A 21199-nucleotide genomic window follows, 5' to 3' on the forward strand; every position below is an offset into this window, starting at 1 on the left:
CTCGTGGTGTAGGAGAAGCAGAAGAAGCGAAGCAGAAGCATTCAAGCAGTTTAGAAGCACATTTCATGGAAATGGTTTCGTTTTAATTTTATTCATACTAACAGTTAACTTATAGTTTTCATAAGATTGATTTTTTATTTATTGATTTTTATATCCCATCTCTAATAAATACTGAGTTTTGATTTAAAACAGCAAAAATGTTTCCAAATTTTTGGGTATAACCTCCCAAACCAATTTTGTAAAAGAGTACTATTCAATTGCCCAAATTATCGTACAAATAGCATTATCGTACGGTGACGTATCGTTCATCGTACGGGAGGCTAAATTATCGTACAAAACGATAATTATCGTACGTCTGAGAACACTGATTCAAGACAACAGACAACTCAAACAGCAACAGCTGATATAACTGACAAGGACGAGACAACACAACCAACATTTCAATTTTCTGATTCAAGCGGAAAGTAGGGGACAGCTCACTTACTCTACAGATCATAGACTATACGAGCTTTGTAAATAATATTGAAGGTTCACTTGCACTACAGGCTCGTATACTATACGAGCCTATCGAAAATAAAAAATAAATGAAGAGGGTTCACTTACTCTACAAATCATTGTGCCTATGAGCCTCGTGTATTATATTTAAAAATACAGTAGGAAGGTTCACTTACTCTACAGATCATAGTGACAATGAGCCAAGCTTACGAATTATTTGATAATTCAGGAATCGGCTCGTATAGTATACGAGCCAAAATAATGAATAATATAAATTATAGGAATAGGCTCGTATACTATACGAGCCTGCAGAAAAATATTAGATGGCTCACTTACTCTACAGTTCATTGGCACTATGATCCGTAGAGTAAGTGAACCCTCTTCAAAATATTAGATGGCTCACTTACTCTACGGCTCATTTAGCTACTCGTTGCGCGGTTTGCGTTCGTGAAACTCTAGGCGCTATGCCCGGCTTCGACTGCTGCGACTGCCTACATAAGTGTATTGCATCACCTCAATTATTTATTAAAACGAAATAAATATGTATGCACAAGTAAATTTATTACATTTTTGGACTGAATACTTTAAAAATGGAGGGAGCATGACTTTTATGTTTAATTAAATTAAACGTTATAGAATAAAAAATATTTTGACTAATATCAGGTTATATAATACACACTTGTATGATCCAGATACAGAGCTACAGACAAAACCTGTGGTCCGATTTAGATTAAATTTTGTATCTGGATTTATCCACGAGTCATCAATTTTTTAAGCACGGGTTGAGAAATAATGGCAAAAATTTATAAAAACAGTTCACCAGTTTAGAATATTTCTCAGTTACTGTGAGTTGCAAAAAAAGTGTATACAGAAGCATTTGTGTACACAGAAAATATAGAGGACTATATGTATACAGAAAATATATTAAAATACAATACGCACACAACTATCAACGTTTACATCTATCTATATAAATAAAATTAGAGTTTTGTCTGTACATTGCTCAGAATTATATATTTTTAGGTTATTTTTACGTCTTATACATTAAATAAGCAGAAACGAGTCTTATCTCAATTTCTGTCTGTCTGTCTGTCTGTCTGTCTGTCTGTCCCTTTGTCTGTAACACTCAAGATGGCATTTTACGCTATCTTCTCCTGGAAAACGAGAGTACCTAACAAGATCCAAGTCATTTTAATGTATTCACTGGATTGGCGAGATTGTCTTAAGCCATTAAAATATGGCCTCACTACTTTGTAAATAATATTACGAACGTTCAAAAATGTACTTTTGTGCGATTTATGTCAAGTTTTCGTCCAATTTTTATTGCATAATCATCTATGAAATAACGAACAGCTGTTCGGATCAAGATTATTTTTCCTAGCTGTCACTGATATGTTTACAAATGTTGTTTACAAATACCGCAACCTTTTTCAATCACGTTTTGAATGTAAATCCCAAGTGATTAAAAACGTTTTTCTTACATAACCGATTTAATTAATCGAAAGTGCAATAATATAGTGTAATAGTGTAACCGTGTAAATGAAATTAAATAACTAGGCATCATCCAGTTCAGGAACCAGAGATTCTTTGTGTATAAATTGTTCTTGAGTTTTGATAACCAGAAAGAAGACCTTGAATCAGTGTTGTATACGGCTGGGAAACTTTAAATTTAATAATGATCGTCGCCAAATGGCTTAGAAATATGGTTTCCACTCATTGACACGGCGCTTCAATGGCGGTTGTGTAAAGTGTAAAGTAAAAAATCACAACTGCAGGGGGTGATTGTAACAGAGGTTTACGGATGATGCTAAACTCGCTTTTCTAATGTGTTATTTTCTGTTCCTACCATTGACTACAGGGTGTTTTTTTAAAAACTTGCATCTTTATTTATGTAAAAACCGCAATAGATAGAAATATGCAGTTTGCGGGAATCATCTATTGATGTAGGGGGACCAATTGTTTTGAATTCAACGTTACATTCACATTCCCCCCCTTTCCCCCCCTGCCCCCAACTTAATTTTTTTAAATAGCAAGGTACCCCTTGTGACATATCAAATAAAAGAGCATGAAAAAAGAAAATGTTTGATGAAAAAAAATTGAAAATCGGTTCATAAATTTGTGAGATATTCCCCCCTCACCCCCCCCGGAACTTAATTTTTTTTAATAGCAAAGTACCCCTTGTGACATATCAAATGAAAGAGCATGAAAAAAGAAACATTTTGGCGAAATTTATTTTTCATTTCATATGTTACAAGGGCGGGTACCTTGCTATTAAAAAACAAGTTATGGGTAGGGGAAAAGGGGGGTGATTATCTCACAAATTCATGAGCCGATTTTAAATTTTTTTCACCAAAAATTTTCTTTTTTCATGCTCTTTCATTTTGATATGTCACAAGGGGTACTTTGCTGTTAAAAAAAATTAAGTTCCGGGGGGGTGAGGGGGGGAATATCTCACAAATTTATGAACCGATTTTCAATTTTTTTTCATCAAACATTTTCTTTTTTTATGCTCTTTTATTTGATATGTCACAAGGGGTACCTTGCTATTTAAAAAAAATAAGTTGGGGGCCGGGGGTGGAAAGGGGGGGGAATGTGAATGTAACGTTGAATTCAAAACAATTGGTCCCTGTTTGAGCATTCTCAAATTAGGTCTAAACTTAAATTTATTTTAAATAAAATAATACTTGTTTTGTCATTTAAATAATAGATATTTAAATGTTTTGTGTGTAAATAAATCACTGCACTTTTTGGTTCAATTCAGAATAATATTTTAAGTGAGTTCATAAAATAAAATTGTATTAAGTTAAGCCAGACAGAGAGAGAGAGAGAGAGATAGACAGACAATGCAGAGGAATGTGCTGCGTATCCTGCTTATCAGTTCCAGCCGACATGATATAGACTGACCAGTGGCTTTTCCTGTACACTGCTCCAATTCACTCAGTTACTATGCAGTCTTCATGTGAAAAACATTATGAGGGTCTCTGAATCCCTCTAAATATTTTACCATGGGTCTCAGTATCCCATACTAAATCATCAATTATTGACTCTATTGTTTCTACAGAAGTTTTATTTAACCGTGAGGAACATTCACCAGAAGTTTGTGTGCACACAGTGTTATATTTTATTTTCTCAAGAAGTGTTAATCTCCATTACTTGGTATTAACGAACATTCGATAATTTCTTCTCTTCAAGGTCGTGAGTACATCTCTACACATCATTCCTCTCTGTCTATTTCAATTTGGACTTAAATATCTCATCAAGAGAATAGTTTTGATTTTAATATTTTTATTGTAAAGGGTTAATTTAATTTTGTATTATTATAATATTTTCTTAACTCAAATGGATTTATTATTTTTCCAGTAGTAACTCACTGTTTAAACAGATCAATAAACTTGCTTTCTACTATATTAACAAATATCTATTGAACCAGCAATTATTCAGTTTGGTAGCAAAGTCAGGAATTTAATTTTTAATTCCCCTTTGTTCAAACATATTGGTCCTTCGAGCCGGATTAACTTAGTCATTTGTTAATAAATAAAAAAATGTAAATTAAAATATCCTTTTAAAGAAACATTGAAGGTCATTTTTTAAATTGTCAAAGTAAGGTTAATTGTATTTGAAGGTTATTGTAGATTACAGTTGAGAATTTGTTTGTTTAAAGGTAGTTATCATATAAAATATTTGGTATTCATTTTGTCTTAGTTTAAATTAGATATTTAATCGTAAAACGCTCATACATTTCTCCAGAATTGGATTTGTGATTTATTAATATTTTTAAGAGTTATTAGGGTTGTTTAGAGAATTTAATCTGAAAATATTTTCTTCTGCCGAATAGTTTCTTAACACAAATACATATTGCTGATTTATATTCTACAATCTTGTTCTATGTGCTACTGTAATATTATATACAATTTTGCAAATCATGATGTGAACTTTTGATCTATTTTCATTATGAATTAATGGTATTCTTTATTCTTTGTTGATTTTTTACTATCTTGAAGTATATAGTACTTGTCATGTTCATACTTGTGTAAAGATTGCTCAAACATTCTCGTGCCTTTGATTATTTAAATTTTGTCTTGGTCTTCAATTTCTGAGGGGTAAAATGGATGCAGAAGATTTTAAGCGTAAGGTTTCTGCCTTGAAGAGAAAATTATCAGATAGTGCTAAGGAAGTCCAAACTATTAATGAGAAGGGTAGGGCAGCTCTCAAAGATCCTGCTCAAGTGAACTTATTCAAGGGTATGTTTAAGGTGTTAGAGAAATATTTTTCCAAATTTGAAACTCTTTGGGATGAACTTATTGACCTACATGAAGATGAAGGAAAAGTCTCAGAATTTCCTGTCGAAGCAGATCTGACTATGCAAACTAAGGCCAAACGTTATTACTACGAGGCACACACAAGCTATGAGGCACTTATGGCTCTTGTTCAGACAACATCAACTCCCTCACGCCAAAGCATTAATCCTAATGAATCAGTTATATCATCTGAAAACAGATCAAATAAAATTTTACCTCGGATCAATCTGCCCCACTTCAATGGACAAATTACAAACTGGCCTAAATTCCGTGATGCATTCTTATCAATTATTCATAATGATGCTTTGTTGACTAAAATGGAGAAATTCCATTACCTGGTTTCCTCACTTGTAGGCACAGCTTCTGCAGTTATAAGTAACTTGCCATTAATAGAAGACAATTATGACTTGGCATGGAAGGCATTGAATGACACGTTTAATAATAAACGTATGCTAGCCTCTAACTATTTAAATCAGCTCATCCAGTTTAAGCCACAGCAAGGCAAACCTACCATTGATTCTCTACAGAACTTTGTATCACAAGTTTCAGACAATATTGCAGCATTTAAAATGCTAAAAATTCCAAATGAAGCAGATTTTGTATTGTTTCATATTGCTGTTCGATTATTAGATTCTGCGACCAGAGAACAATTTGAACTTCAACACAAAGATAAAGATTTTCCTGTCTTTGATGATCTTACGAAGTTTCTACGGGAACGATGCCTAGCATTACAGCTCGCCCTTGGAAATTCTCATCAATCCTCACATGACAATAATTCTGCGAAGCCTAGTGGCGCTATTAAAGGATATAATACTAGATCTTCTAGCCGTGGTATGCGAGCTACACTCTTGGCTAACTCACCAGGAAATAACATGCAATCGAAAGATAACAATAAAGGTTTCACATGCTTTCTATGCAACAGTGGTAGTCATACACTCTGGAGATGTAAAGATTTTATGAATGCAACAGTTGATGAGCGACACAAGATGTTAAGAAATTGGCATGGATGTAAAAATTGCTTGTATGCCAACCACACTATAGGAAAGTGTAACTCAAAGTGGACTTGTAAATTTTGCAAGAAGAGACACCACTCGTTACTACATATTCCAACCTCAGCTGATGAAGAACCGAAAGATAATGCTACTAGTGCACCAACTTCGTCTTTGACTGCAACTCTTCCTCAACATAGCAACATATTGCTGGGTACTGTTGTTGCTGAGATAAAAGATGCTTCAGGAAGATTTCAACCCATACGTCTAGTGATAGACTCAGGAAGTCAACATTCCTTCATCACTCACAAATGCCTCACCAAACTTGGTTTATCGACAACTCCATATCCAAAGAAGATATCGGCTATTGGCCAGACCATATTTGATGGTGCAAAAGGCAAGGCACTTTGTCATCTGAAGCCAAAAAATCAGGAAACCCCTATCCTCAAAACAGAAGCTGTTGTGATCAACAATATTACTTCATACCTACCCAACTTCACTATGCCTTCTAACTTATGGTCGGAATATACCAAATTTGAACTAGCAGACCCTAAGTTTTGGGAACCTGGACCTATTGAGTTTTTATTGGGCTCTGACTTGTTTCCAGATGTTTGGCTTGGATCTTCGATTACTCTTCATGAAAACCAACCCAAGCTGTTTGCATCAGTCTTTGGCTACATTGCTATTGGGAGAGTTCTAGACTGTCAATCATCCGCTAGTATGAATGCTTCTTTCTTCACCCTTGCTTATGATAAAGATGACATTCATAATCAGCTGCAAAGATTTTGGGAACTCGAGGAACCTGCTTCTATCCCAGTCCAAGAAAACCCAGAAGATTTAGCTTGCGAAAAGCATTTCACTGAGACTCACTACAGACTTGAGAGCGGCCAGTACGTTGTTTGCCTACCGTTTAAAAGTGAGCCAAAGCATCTTGGTGACTCTGAAAGAAATTCTCTGAAAAGATTATACAGCTTAGAAACAAAACTGACAAAGAATCCTCTACTAAGGTCTGAATACTGCAATTTCATGAAAGAATACCTTGAACTGGAACACATGAGCCCCACATCATCTACTTCAAAATATGTGATCCCGCACCATTCTGTTACTAAAGAAGATCGCTCACAGATTAAGCTCAGAGTAGTATTTGATGCTTCTTCCCCTACTGACTCTAACACGTCTCTAAACAACCATCTTATGATAGGCCCAAAATTACAGCAAGACATCAAAAGTATCTTGACAAGATTTAGGATGTATCCAGTAGTTTTTGTGGCTGATATAATAAAAATGTACAGGCAGATTTTAGTTCATCCCTCTGATAGGGTATATCAACACATTTTCTGGAGATTTGATCCTTCTGAAGCTATTCAGAAATATGAACTGAATACAGTAACGTATGGTACTACCTCTGCACCTTTTTTAGCCTTGAGAGTCATGAAACAGCTAGCAACCGATGAAGGGACTGACTATCCACATGCAGCAAAGGCTATTCTTCAAGACATGTATGTCGACGATCTTGTCACTGGTGCTTCTACTGTTGATGAAGCCTTGAAACTCAAGGATGAAGTAATCAATCTTTTACACAAAGGTCATTTTGGTCTAAGTAAATGGGCCAGTAACTCTCAGGAAATTTTAAATGCAATCAATCCTTCAAAACATATCAAACAGATCAACCTCTCATCTAGTGAAGATTCAAATGTCAAGATCCTAGGACTTCAATGGAACCCTTCAAGCGACACGTTTGCATACCAGATTGAACAATTTACCCCTGTGTTTACTAAAAGGGCTATCCTATCAGCTGTGGCAAAGATTTTTGATCCTCTAGGATTCGTTTCTCCTGTGATAATGATTGCAAAGTGCATAATACAAAGCCTATGGAAATTGAAGCTGGACTGGGATTCTGAAATCCCAACTAACTTGAAGACTCTATGGAATGACTTGACTACTCAGCTAGAGAAACTGCAACATCTTAGTATTCCAAGATTTGTAACATCTGACAAACCATACAAATTGCAAATAGTAGGATTTGCTGATGCTTCCGAAAAAGGATATTGTGCTGCACTGTATCTGAGAGTTATTAGTGACAAAACAACTACAAACCTTCTAACAGCCAAAACTAAGTTAGCACCAATCAAGACACTGTCTATCCCACGCTTAGAGTTGTGTGGAGCCTACCTGCTTGCAACAATGTTCCACTCTGTTATGGAAACCCTCAGCCAATTTGCCAGTAATCAGTTTCAGAAGCCTATTTTCTTCACTGATTCTTCAATTGTCTTAGGATGGCTGAATACACCGACTTACAAACTTAAAGTTTTTGTAGCAAACAGGGTTGCACATATCTCAGAACATACTCCTGTTTCATCGTGGAGACATATTAAATCAGAGGAAAATCCAAGTGACCATGGTTCTAGAGGACTTTTACCAGATAAACTAACTAACTGTGATCTATGGTGGCATGGCCCTAAGTGGATGAATATGCCTGAAGATAAATGGCCAGAGTCTACAGTACAGTTCCAGCAGCAGCCCCTACCTGAAGTGAAAGCTGAACCACAAGTGCTTGTCTCAAATAGTACTGAGCCAGAGCTTATCAAGATGATGGAAAACTATTCTTCATACTACAAACTTCTACGTGTAATATCTTGGATCAGAAGATTTATCTACAATTGTCAAGCTAAACTACACAGTACTAGTCGTCTTAAAGGACCCCTTCAGCCTATGGAAATTCAAGAGTCCTTACTATCCTGCATCAAGAAAATTCAATCACACTTTTTCTCTATTGATGGCGACAGAAGATGTGCAACTGCTGTCCTCAATAAGTTTCATAAACTTACCCCTTTCTTTGACAAACTGGGGATACTCAGGGTGGGCGGCAGGCTAAATAATGCAGCTATCCCAGAAGATCAAAGACACCCAATCCTTCTGCCAAAGTGTCATTTCACCTTATTGTTGGTAGATTATTACCATAAAATCTACCTACACCCAGGACCCAACTTGCTTCAAGCTCTGATTCAATTACGATTTTGGATACCATCACTGAGAAATATTGTCCGTCAGCGAACCTTCAAATGTCTAAGGTGCTTCAAGCTAAAGGCTGAAACCTTTTCCCCGATGATGGCTGATCTTCCTTCGCAACGAGTGAATGTAAGCCGAGCATTTTTACATGTTGGTGTTGACTTTGCTGGACCTTTGACTATGAGAGAGTCGTTAAGAAGAAAAGCAACCACTGCCAAGACTTACATCTGTGTTTTTGTCTGCATGGCTACTAAAGCTTTACATTTAGAGCTGGTAACCGCACTCTCAACAGATGCCTTTATGGCTGCTTTCAGACGTTTTATTTCTAGAAGAGGTCTTCCTGAACAAGTGTATTCCGACTGTGGAACCAACTTCAGAGGAGCAGCTAATCGTCTTCGAGAGTTAGGATTATGGTACTCCAATCAGACTACACAAGAAGAAATTCTACAGCAAACTACTAAACTGGAAGTAAAATGGAATTTCAATCCTCCCTACTCCCCACACTTTGGTGGACTGTGGGAGTCCGCAGTGAAATCAGCCAAGACGCATTTGAGGAAGATAGCTGGAGAAACTGCTTTGACTTATGAAGAGTGGTCAACCTTGCTCACCCAAGTAGAAGCAGTTCTGAATTCAAGACCACTTTGTCCTTTGTCAGCTAGTCCAGAAGAAACTAATTTTCTTTCTCCAGGACACTTTCTTGTTGGATGTCCTCTTGTTGCTCCTCCCGAACCTTCTCTTCTTGATCTTCGAGAAAACGTCCTTACAAGATGGCAACTAGTCCACAAGATGGTTCAACATTTTTGGAAGAGGTGGCGAGTGGAATACTTGAACATCCTGCAAGCGAGAGGAAAATGGACAAGAACTTCTACAAACCCTAAAATCGGAGACTTGGTTCTTCTTAAGGATCAAAATGTACCTATCTTGCAGTGGCCTCTTGGAAGAATCATCAAGACTCACCCAGGCAGTGATGGAATTGTTCGAGTGATGACTGTCAAGACCAGTGACTCTGAATTCCAACGTCCAGCTGTGAAATTGGTACCTCTTCTTTCAATCAATTCTGACCCTTTTAAGTAAGATGCTAGAAATTTCCTTTGAAATTTCGGTGGGCGGTATGTTTGAGCATTCTCAAATTAGGTCTAAACTTAAATTTATTTTAAATAAAATAATACTTGTTTTGTCATTTAAATAATAGATATTTAAATGTTTTGTGTGTAAATAAATCACTGCACTTTTTGGTTCAATTCAGAATAATATTTTAAGTGAGTTCATAAAATAAAATTGTATTAAGTTAAGCCAGACAGAGAGAGAGAGAGAGAGATAGACAGACAATGCAGAGGAATGTGCTGCGTATCCTGCTTATCAGTTCCAGCCGACATGATATAGACTGACCAGTGGCTTTTCCTGTACACTGCTCCAATTCACTCAGTTACTATGCAGTCTTCATGTGAAAAACATTATGAGGGTCTCTGAATCCCTCTAAATATTTTACCATGGGTCTCAGTATCCCATACTAAATCATCAATTATTGACTCTATTGTTTCTACAGAAGTTTTATTTAACCGTGAGGAACATTCACCAGAAGTTTGTGTGCACACAGTGTTATATTTTATTTTCTCAAGAAGTGTTAATCTCCATTACTTGGTATTAACGAACATTCGATAATTTCTTCTCTTCAAGGTCGTGAGTACATCTCTACACATCATTCCTCTCTGTCTATTTCAATTTGGACTTAAATATCTCATCAAGAGAATAGTTTTGATTTTAATATTTTTATTGTAAAGGGTTAATTTAATTTTGTATTATTATAATATTTTCTTAACTCAAATGGATTTATTATTTTTCCAGTAGTAACTCACTGTTTAAACAGATCAATAAACTTGCTTTCTACTATATTAACAAATATCTATTGAACCAGCAATTATTCAGTTTGGTAGCAAAGTCAGGAATTTAATTTTTAATTCCCCTTTGTTCAAACATATTGGTCCTTCGAGCCGGATTAACTTAGTCATTTGTTAATAAATAAAAAAATGTAAATTAAAATATCCTTTTAAAGAAACATTGAAGGTCATTTTTTAAATTGTCAAAGTAAGGTTAATTGTATTTGAAGGTTATTGTAGATTACAGTTGAGAATTTGTTTGTTTAAAGGTAGTTATCATATAAAATATTTGGTATTCATTTTGTCTTAGTTTAAATTAGATATTTAATCGTAAAACGCTCATACATTTCTCCAGAATTGGATTTGTGATTTATTAATATTTTTAAGAGTTATTAGGGTTGTTTAGAGAATTTAATCTGAAAATATTTTCTTCTGCCGAATAGTTTCTTAACACAAATACATATTGCTGATTTATATTCTACAATCTTGTTCTATGTGCTACTGTAATATTATATACAATTTTGCAAATCATGATGTGAACTTTTGATCTATTTTCATTATGAATTAATGGTATTCTTTATTCTTTGTTGATTTTTTACTATCTTGAAGTATATAGTACTTGTCATGTTCATACTTGTGTAAAGATTGCTCAAACATTCTCGTGCCTTTGATTATTTAAATTTTGTCTTGGTCTTCAATTTCTGAGGGGTAAAATGGATGCAGAAGATTTTAAGCGTAAGGTTTCTGCCTTGAAGAGAAAATTATCAGATAGTGCTAAGGAAGTCCAAACTATTAATGAGAAGGGTAGGGCAGCTCTCAAAGATCCTGCTCAAGTGAACTTATTCAAGGGTATGTTTAAGGTGTTAGAGAAATATTTTTCCAAATTTGAAACTCTTTGGGATGAACTTATTGACCTACATGAAGATGAAGGAAAAGTCTCAGAATTTCCTGTCGAAGCAGATCTGACTATGCAAACTAAGGCCAAACGTTATTACTACGAGGCACACACAAGCTATGAGGCACTTATGGCTCTTGTTCAGACAACATCAACTCCCTCACGCCAAAGCATTAATCCTAATGAATCAGTTATATCATCTGAAAACAGATCAAATAAAATTTTACCTCGGATCAATCTGCCCCACTTCAATGGACAAATTACAAACTGGCCTAAATTCCGTGATGCATTCTTATCAATTATTCATAATGATGCTTTGTTGACTAAAATGGAGAAATTCCATTACCTGGTTTCCTCACTTGTAGGCACAGCTTCTGCAGTTATAAGTAACTTGCCATTAATAGAAGACAATTATGACTTGGCATGGAAGGCATTGAATGACACGTTTAATAATAAACGTATGCTAGCCTCTAACTATTTAAATCAGCTCATCCAGTTTAAGCCACAGCAAGGCAAACCTACCATTGATTCTCTACAGAACTTTGTATCACAAGTTTCAGACAATATTGCAGCATTTAAAATGCTAAAAATTCCAAATGAAGCAGATTTTGTATTGTTTCATATTGCTGTTCGATTATTAGATTCTGCGACCAGAGAACAATTTGAACTTCAACACAAAGATAAAGATTTTCCTGTCTTTGATGATCTTACGAAGTTTCTACGGGAACGATGCCTAGCATTACAGCTCGCCCTTGGAAATTCTCATCAATCCTCACATGACAATAATTCTGCGAAGCCTAGTGGCGCTATTAAAGGATATAATACTAGATCTTCTAGCCGTGGTATGCGAGCTACACTCTTGGCTAACTCACCAGGAAATAACATGCAATCGAAAGATAACAATAAAGGTTTCACATGCTTTCTATGCAACAGTGGTAGTCATACACTCTGGAGATGTAAAGATTTTATGAATGCAACAGTTGATGAGCGACACAAGATGTTAAGAAATTGGCATGGATGTAAAAATTGCTTGTATGCCAACCACACTATAGGAAAGTGTAACTCAAAGTGGACTTGTAAATTTTGCAAGAAGAGACACCACTCGTTACTACATATTCCAACCTCAGCTGATGAAGAACCGAAAGATAATGCTACTAGTGCACCAACTTCGTCTTTGACTGCAACTCTTCCTCAACATAGCAACATATTGCTGGGTACTGTTGTTGCTGAGATAAAAGATGCTTCAGGAAGATTTCAACCCATACGTCTAGTGATAGACTCAGGAAGTCAACATTCCTTCATCACTCACAAATGCCTCACCAAACTTGGTTTATCGACAACTCCATATCCAAAGAAGATATCGGCTATTGGCCAGACCATATTTGATGGTGCAAAAGGCAAGGCACTTTGTCATCTGAAGCCAAAAAATCAGGAAACCCCTATCCTCAAAACAGAAGCTGTTGTGATCAACAATATTACTTCATACCTACCCAACTTCACTATGCCTTCTAACTTATGGTCGGAATATACCAAATTTGAACTAGCAGACCCTAAGTTTTGGGAACCTGGACCTATTGAGTTTTTATTGGGCTCTGACTTGTTTCCAGATGTTTGGCTTGGATCTTCGATTACTCTTCATGAAAACCAACCCAAGCTGTTTGCATCAGTCTTTGGCTACATTGCTATTGGGAGAGTTCTAGACTGTCAATCATCCGCTAGTATGAATGCTTCTTTCTTCACCCTTGCTTATGATAAAGATGACATTCATAATCAGCTGCAAAGATTTTGGGAACTCGAGGAACCTGCTTCTATCCCAGTCCAAGAAAACCCAGAAGATTTAGCTTGCGAAAAGCATTTCACTGAGACTCACTACAGACTTGAGAGCGGCCAGTACGTTGTTTGCCTACCGTTTAAAAGTGAGCCAAAGCATCTTGGTGACTCTGAAAGAAATTCTCTGAAAAGATTATACAGCTTAGAAACAAAACTGACAAAGAATCCTCTACTAAGGTCTGAATACTGCAATTTCATGAAAGAATACCTTGAACTGGAACACATGAGCCCCACATCATCTACTTCAAAATATGTGATCCCGCACCATTCTGTTACTAAAGAAGATCGCTCACAGATTAAGCTCAGAGTAGTATTTGATGCTTCTTCCCCTACTGACTCTAACACGTCTCTAAACAACCATCTTATGATAGGCCCAAAATTACAGCAAGACATCAAAAGTATCTTGACAAGATTTAGGATGTATCCAGTAGTTTTTGTGGCTGATATAATAAAAATGTACAGGCAGATTTTAGTTCATCCCTCTGATAGGGTATATCAACACATTTTCTGGAGATTTGATCCTTCTGAAGCTATTCAGAAATATGAACTGAATACAGTAACGTATGGTACTACCTCTGCACCTTTTTTAGCCTTGAGAGTCATGAAACAGCTAGCAACCGATGAAGGGACTGACTATCCACATGCAGCAAAGGCTATTCTTCAAGACATGTATGTCGACGATCTTGTCACTGGTGCTTCTACTGTTGATGAAGCCTTGAAACTCAAGGATGAAGTAATCAATCTTTTACACAAAGGTCATTTTGGTCTAAGTAAATGGGCCAGTAACTCTCAGGAAATTTTAAATGCAATCAATCCTTCAAAACATATCAAACAGATCAACCTCTCATCTAGTGAAGATTCAAATGTCAAGATCCTAGGACTTCAATGGAACCCTTCAAGCGACACGTTTGCATACCAGATTGAACAATTTACCCCTGTGTTTACTAAAAGGGCTATCCTATCAGCTGTGGCAAAGATTTTTGATCCTCTAGGATTCGTTTCTCCTGTGATAATGATTGCAAAGTGCATAATACAAAGCCTATGGAAATTGAAGCTGGACTGGGATTCTGAAATCCCAACTAACTTGAAGACTCTATGGAATGACTTGACTACTCAGCTAGAGAAACTGCAACATCTTAGTATTCCAAGATTTGTAACATCTGACAAACCATACAAATTGCAAATAGTAGGATTTGCTGATGCTTCCGAAAAAGGATATTGTGCTGCACTGTATCTGAGAGTTATTAGTGACAAAACAACTACAAACCTTCTAACAGCCAAAACTAAGTTAGCACCAATCAAGACACTGTCTATCCCACGCTTAGAGTTGTGTGGAGCCTACCTGCTTGCAACAATGTTCCACTCTGTTATGGAAACCCTCAGCCAATTTGCCAGTAATCAGTTTCAGAAGCCTATTTTCTTCACTGATTCTTCAATTGTCTTAGGATGGCTGAATACACCGACTTACAAACTTAAAGTTTTTGTAGCAAACAGGGTTGCACATATCTCAGAACATACTCCTGTTTCATCGTGGAGACATATTAAATCAGAGGAAAATCCAAGTGACCATGGTTCTAGAGGACTTTTACCAGATAAACTAACTAACTGTGATCTATGGTGGCATGGCCCTAAGTGGATGAATATGCCTGAAGATAAATGGCCAGAGTCTACAGTACAGTTCCAGCAGCAGCCCCTACCTGAAGTGAAAGCTGAACCACAAGTGCTTGTCTCAAATAGTACTGAGCCAGAGCTTATCAAGATGATGGAAAACTATTCTTCATACTACAAACTTCTACGTGTAATATCTTGGATCAGAAGATTTATCTACAATTGTCAAGCTAAACTACACAGTACTAGTCGTCTTAAAGGACCCCTTCAGCCTATGGAAATTCAAGAGTCCTTACTATCCTGCATCAAGAAAATTCAATCACACTTTTTCTCTATTGATGGCGACAGAAGATGTGCAACTGCTGTCCTCAATAAGTTTCATAAACTTACCCCTTTCTTTGACAAACTGGGGATACTCAGGGTGGGCGGCAGGCTAAATAATGCAGCTATCCCAGAAGATCAAAGACACCCAATCCTTCTGCCAAAGTGTCATTTCACCTTATTGTTGGTAGATTATTACCATAAAATCTACCTACACCCAGGACCCAACTTGCTTCAAGCTCTGATTCAATTACGATTTTGGATACCATCACTGAGAAATATTGTCCGTCAGCGAACCTTCAAATGTCTAAGGTGCTTCAAGCTAAAGGCTGAAACCTTTTCCCCGATGATGGCTGATCTTCCTTCGCAACGAGTGAATGTAAGCCGAGCATTTTTACATGTTGGTGTTGACTTTGCTGGACCTTTGACTATGAGAGAGTCGTTAAGAAGAAAAGCAACCACTGCCAAGACTTACATCTGTGTTTTTGTCTGCATGGCTACTAAAGCTTTACATTTAGAGCTGGTAACCGCACTCTCAACAGATGCCTTTATGGCTGCTTTCAGACGTTTTATTTCTAGAAGAGGTCTTCCTGAACAAGTGTATTCCGACTGTGGAACCAACTTCAGAGGAGCAGCTAATCGTCTTCGAGAGTTAGGATTATGGTACTCCAATCAGACTACACAAGAAGAAATTCTACAGCAAACTACTAAACTGGAAGTAAAATGGAATTTCAATCCTCCCTACTCCCCACACTTTGGTGGACTGTGGGAGTCCGCAGTGAAATCAGCCAAGACGCATTTGAGGAAGATAGCTGGAGAAACTGCTTTGACTTATGAAGAGTGGTCAACCTTGCTCACCCAAGTAGAAGCAGTTCTGAATTCAAGACCACTTTGTCCTTTGTCAGCTAGTCCAGAAGAAACTAATTTTCTTTCTCCAGGACACTTTCTTGTTGGATGTCCTCTTGTTGCTCCTCCCGAACCTTCTCTTCTTGATCTTCGAGAAAACGTCCTTACAAGATGGCAACTAGTCCACAAGATGGTTCAACATTTTTGGAAGAGGTGGCGAGTGGAATACTTGAACATCCTGCAAGCGAGAGGAAAATGGACAAGAACTTCTACAAACCCTAAAATCGGAGACTTGGTTCTTCTTAAGGATCAAAATGTACCTATCTTGCAGTGGCCTCTTGGAAGAATCATCAAGACTCACCCAGGCAGTGATGGAATTGTTCGAGTGATGACTGTCAAGACCAGTGACTCTGAATTCCAACGTCCAGCTGTGAAATTGGTACCTCTTCTTTCAATCAATTCTGACCCTTTTAAGTAAGATGCTAGAAATTTCCTTTGAAATTTCGGTGGGCGGTATGTTTAAGCATTCTCAAATTAGGTCTAAACTTAAATTTATTTTAAATAAAATAATACTTGTTTTGTCATTTAAATAATAGATATTTAAATGTTTTGTGTGTAAATAAATCACTGCACTTTTTGGTTCAATTCAGAATAATATTTTAAGTGAGTTCATAAAATAAAATTGTATTAAGTTAAGCCAGACAGAGAGAGAGAGAGAGAGATAGACAGACAATGCAGAGGAATGTGCTGCGTATCCTGCTTATCAGTTCCAGCCGACATGATATAGACTGACCAGTGGCTTTTCCTGTACACTGCTCCAATTCACTCAGTTACTATGCAGTCTTCATGTGAAAAACATTATGAGGGTCTCTGAATCCCTCTAAATATTTTACCATGGGTCTCAGTATCCCATACTAAATCATCAATTATTGACTCTATTGTTTCTACAGAAGTTTTATTTAACCGTGAGGAACATTCACCAGAAGTTTGTGTGCACACAGTGTTATATTTTATTTTCTCAAGAAGTGTTAATCTCCATTACTTGGTATTAACGAACATTCGATAATTTCTTCTCTTCAAGGTCGTGAGTACATCTCTACACATCATTCCTCTCTGTCTATTTCAATTTGGACTTAAATATCTCATCAAGAGAATAGTTTTGATTTTAATATTTTTATTGTAAAGGGTTAATTTAATTTTGTATTATTATAATATTTTCTTAACTCAAATGGATTTATTATTTTTCCAGTAGTAACTCACTGTTTAAACAGATCAATAAACTTGCTTTCTACTATATTAACAAATATCTATTGAACCAGCAATTATTCAGTTTGGTAGCAAAGTCAGGAATTTAATTTTTAATTCCCCTTTGTTCAAACAGTCCCCCTACGTCAATAGATGATTCCCGCAAACTGCATATTTCTATCTATTGCGGTTTTTACATAAATAAAGATGCAAGTTTTTAAAAAAACACCCTGTATAGTCAATAGTACCTACTCACCGTGTGATGTAATCGCTGGACCATACAGCCAATAGGCCCATAGCCCATCTCTTGGGTACGTACGCCTACCCAATTATTCATAACAAACTGTTCGACGGCGATCCTTGATACCGGTACTTTTCCCTAGAATACACGGCCTACCTACTTAAGAAATAAAATTACAAACGTCCAAAAACCCAACGTTGTGTGATATTTGTCACATTTCCTTCTAATGTTATTAGATAGCCTTTACCAATCATTGTTTAGAGAATAGGTACGTAATCTATTAAATAACAAAAAGTTGTTTGTATGAGGTTGTTTTTTTTTCAAACTGACACCGATAAGTTTACATTAAAAGTTGTTTACAAATAAAGCAATTAATGGGAAATAACTTTGATTGTCGTTTTAAAACGTTTTACGAGAAAATCCAAAACCAAGAGATCAATAACCTCGGGACTTGATTAACTCATATAATTGGTCGGCTGTACTATAGTTACTGTATCAACTGTGAACGTTGGTTTTTGCTTCCGGTTCTATTCCTTAGAACCGTTGGTACTGTTGGTAGTAGTAAGAATAATTTTTAAGTACCAAAAACACATCACTGTACTTTAAAAATTAGTTATCGTTGGTGTTGCACCTTATTTATTATTACAGGCGTATTCAATTTGATTGATGTCTTAACTGTACAATTTTGGCTTTTTCTTTCTTGATTCCAAAATGTTAGTTTATGCTAAGAAAACGATAACGCATTTTAGTAAAACATTTATTCAGCAAACCATAATGAATTGTTTAAACGCTTTACGTTGTTTATGGCCATCAATAGTTCGTGGCCTATTTTGGTAATATTTATTATAAATTACCAATCGTCTATAGTACTTCATTTCATATAGTAAGCCGTCATTTCGGGTCATCATCGGTCCAAGCAAATATACATTGTTATGATGAAATTTGATGACATAATATTTCAGATACTAATTTTACAAGTACTTTGTTATGCTTAAACCGTAGCAAATCCCCTAATTAAGTTCTGTATTTTTGTGTGTATGTCTGTAAGTAAAGCATTAATGTCCTTATTTCTCAGTGTTTCACGGAAAGGACAAAAGTACCTTTATAATGAAAATGTCAACACGAATAAAGTGTTAAATTGGGAGGTTGAGGTACCTTAAATACTTTAACCATTGTGGAATGTAACTTTCAATTATATGCCTACATTAGGGCTATGCCTCATAGATCTATAAAGCATTTTTTAGTTTAATCATTGGATTTAACATATGGACCAACACGACCCAGGTTACATTTAATTTCGAAGCATTTGTTTTGGCTTGAAACTGTCAGATACTGTATTTGCGAAGGTTTATATATAATAGTTTTGCCAGCATATCTGAAAATATGGAAACCAAATTCTGTTCTTAATAAAAATGTTTCAATAATAACTGACTACAATAAGATCCCCGTGCGTAGAACGGGCACACAGCTAGTATGTAAAATTAATGAATTTGTTGTATTGAGTATTTTTAACATTATGACGAAGCCTTAACAAAACATATTTTTTTTAAGGAGTTCTAGGGTGTTAAACTATATTGTATTTATCTTTTGTGGAAGATTCTGTCCACGATTTATGATTGCTAACAATTTAATACAAAGATTTAAGTCTCTGTACGTGAAGACTAAAAACACGAAACAAACTTTAAAAAAGTGATAGAAAAGATTTGATCAGTAGCTGGCGTTTGATACCTTTTGGGAATAAATATAGCCTCTACTTCAAAGGTATACATGGTGAGGTAGCCTCTGGAAGTCCATCTTCATGTTAACAAAAACGTCAATAGGTCATCTAACCAATTTGGTTAGATGACCTATGGACGTTTTCTGAAGATGGACTTATTTTCAAGTCCGAAACTATAGTAGTGTAATACTGAAGAAGGATCACTTGACGAAGCCAGGTAACTTAAACCATTTAGCTTAAAGTTATACAAGTTGGTTTCACACCAACATTTCATGCACATATGAAATCTATATAATTAATACGCGAACACGAAGTTTGTCGGTTGAATCCTCCACCATTTCTTAACCGATTTTATCCACTGACGTCTCATTGGAAAGAGCGTGTTGCGTAGATTTGCAAACTGGCCTAAAATTTTTGAAAAAGTCCCTTGGCCTCTGCCACAGTGGCTTTTTAAGTTCCCATGTTATCCTTGCGAAGAACATAATATTGTTTACATCAGCTGTTTAATTTAATTGTGTTCTTTGTTTTTCAATTCAACGAAACGCATTGGTTACATTAACTGATTTTGTGGAAATTAAATAATATCTATCTATATTTTAATTACGAAAGCCGATTCTTTGCGTCAAAATTGTGGGCGACTGGGTAGTCGTAGAACGACGGGAGAGGGTTCAAATTAAAGGTCTCGATCCCGGAAAAATAGTGAAATTCCCCAAATTTTAACACAAAATCTATATATTAATACGCAAGCAGTTTTCTTTTCACAGTCATAACTCGATAACGGCTTGACGGATTTTAACGTTTGAGGTGTCAAATTTAAGGTATTTCCACGTATATGTGCAAATACGTCTCAGAATATTAAGAAAGGGCACCACTGAAGTACACAAAAGGGCTAAAGTTTGGAAGGCGGCGCTATCTGTTGACATTTGATCAAACTCATTTCCTTTTGTTTACAAATAACATATGGACGTAGTTTGAAATAGTTTTTAAGGTTAACCACAGACTGCAGGACTTAAAACTTCCAGAGCAAAGCTGGAATTTATATTTTGTTTCAATCTGTAACTAAGTCTGGTTCTGGTTCGTAATGAAGAGTTTAAGAATAAAAATTTAAAATAAATATTTTATTCTTTTTGAGTAGGCTATAGTTAAATTGATTTACCTTACATCGTATTTTACTGATTATCATGTTACAGTTCGATGTGATGAAGTGAATGTTTAAAAGTGATTATTTGCAGGGCAGTTATCCGTTACATTACCATATTGTCATGTAATTAATGTGTATCAAAATTCCAATTCCTTTAAAGTATTTTCTGTTGTTTGGTTAACTTCCTTATTTCATTTCCATTTAAAATCAAATGCCGCCAGTACGACGAAGAACTGTGAGTGGCTGGAGGGAACCGCGAACATGACCGCTTGCATCAACCTCTCAATTGAACATTTGATAGGTACATAGTGGTACCACCGTCGTGATAATCCAATCTCGGACAGATGAACGTTAAATGTTTACATTGTAGTAGCTTACACATTTTTAAGCGAGAAAAGACTGGCCGATACGGTTAAGTTTTTACTCTTTGTTGTCATAAATGAAAGGTTCGTTTACCTCATTTGTGCAATTCACAATACCTTCAGGTTCTTATTGGAAACTCCCAATCTGAAAATAGGACTGTGAGACTTATATCCAGAAATTATACAGATATATAAGGAAGTACAACAATGAACTAGAACCCAAAAGAGAATTAAGCACAATTCAAACAACAAATGCAATGAAAAAATATGCGGGAAATAGGGTCACAATGCCAACCAATTTTCAAATCTTTGAAGACTGTGGCAG

The 21199-nt window shown here is 36.0% G+C and overlaps 2 protein-coding genes across 2 annotated transcripts; both read left to right on the top strand.

The window, feature by feature from the left end:
• The first annotated feature begins 4600 nt into the window (after positions 1-4600).
• LOC128995660 (uncharacterized) lies at positions 4601-9865 on the top strand. Its single transcript, XM_054420676.1, has 2 exons — positions 4601-4736; positions 5424-9865. The coding sequence occupies exons 1-2, from the start codon at positions 4601-4603 to the stop codon at positions 9863-9865; spliced, it is 4578 nt and encodes a 1525-aa protein (XP_054276651.1).
• Positions 9866-11381: 1516 nt separating this feature from the next.
• On the top strand, positions 11382-16646 carry LOC128995661 (uncharacterized). The gene is made up of 2 exons (XM_054420677.1): positions 11382-11517; positions 12205-16646. The coding sequence occupies exons 1-2, from the start codon at positions 11382-11384 to the stop codon at positions 16644-16646; spliced, it is 4578 nt and encodes a 1525-aa protein (XP_054276652.1).
• Positions 16647-21199: the final 4553 nt, after the last annotated feature.

Source organism: Macrosteles quadrilineatus, unplaced genomic scaffold (assembly GCF_028750875.1).
Source record: "Macrosteles quadrilineatus isolate MER2022 unplaced genomic scaffold, UCM_ALF_1.0 Scaffold_5__1_contigs__length_97177068, whole genome shotgun sequence".
NCBI lineage: Eukaryota > Metazoa > Arthropoda > Insecta > Hemiptera > Cicadellidae > Macrosteles > Macrosteles quadrilineatus.

What these genes read in the sequence shown, in the direction of transcription:
- LOC128995660 (XM_054420676.1), top strand. Translation starts at nt 4,601, where the DNA reads ATGGATGCAGAAGATTTTAAGCGTAAGGTTTCTGCCTTGAAGAGAAAA. An exon ending in TCAAGTGAACTTATTCAAGG is followed by an intron (nt 4,737 to 5,423) that starts GTATGTTTAAGG and finishes TTCGATTATTAG; the next exon opens with ATTCTGCGACCAGAGAACAA.
- LOC128995661 (XM_054420677.1), top strand. Translation starts at nt 11,382, where the DNA reads ATGGATGCAGAAGATTTTAAGCGTAAGGTTTCTGCCTTGAAGAGAAAA. An exon ending in TCAAGTGAACTTATTCAAGG is followed by an intron (nt 11,518 to 12,204) that starts GTATGTTTAAGG and finishes TTCGATTATTAG; the next exon opens with ATTCTGCGACCAGAGAACAA.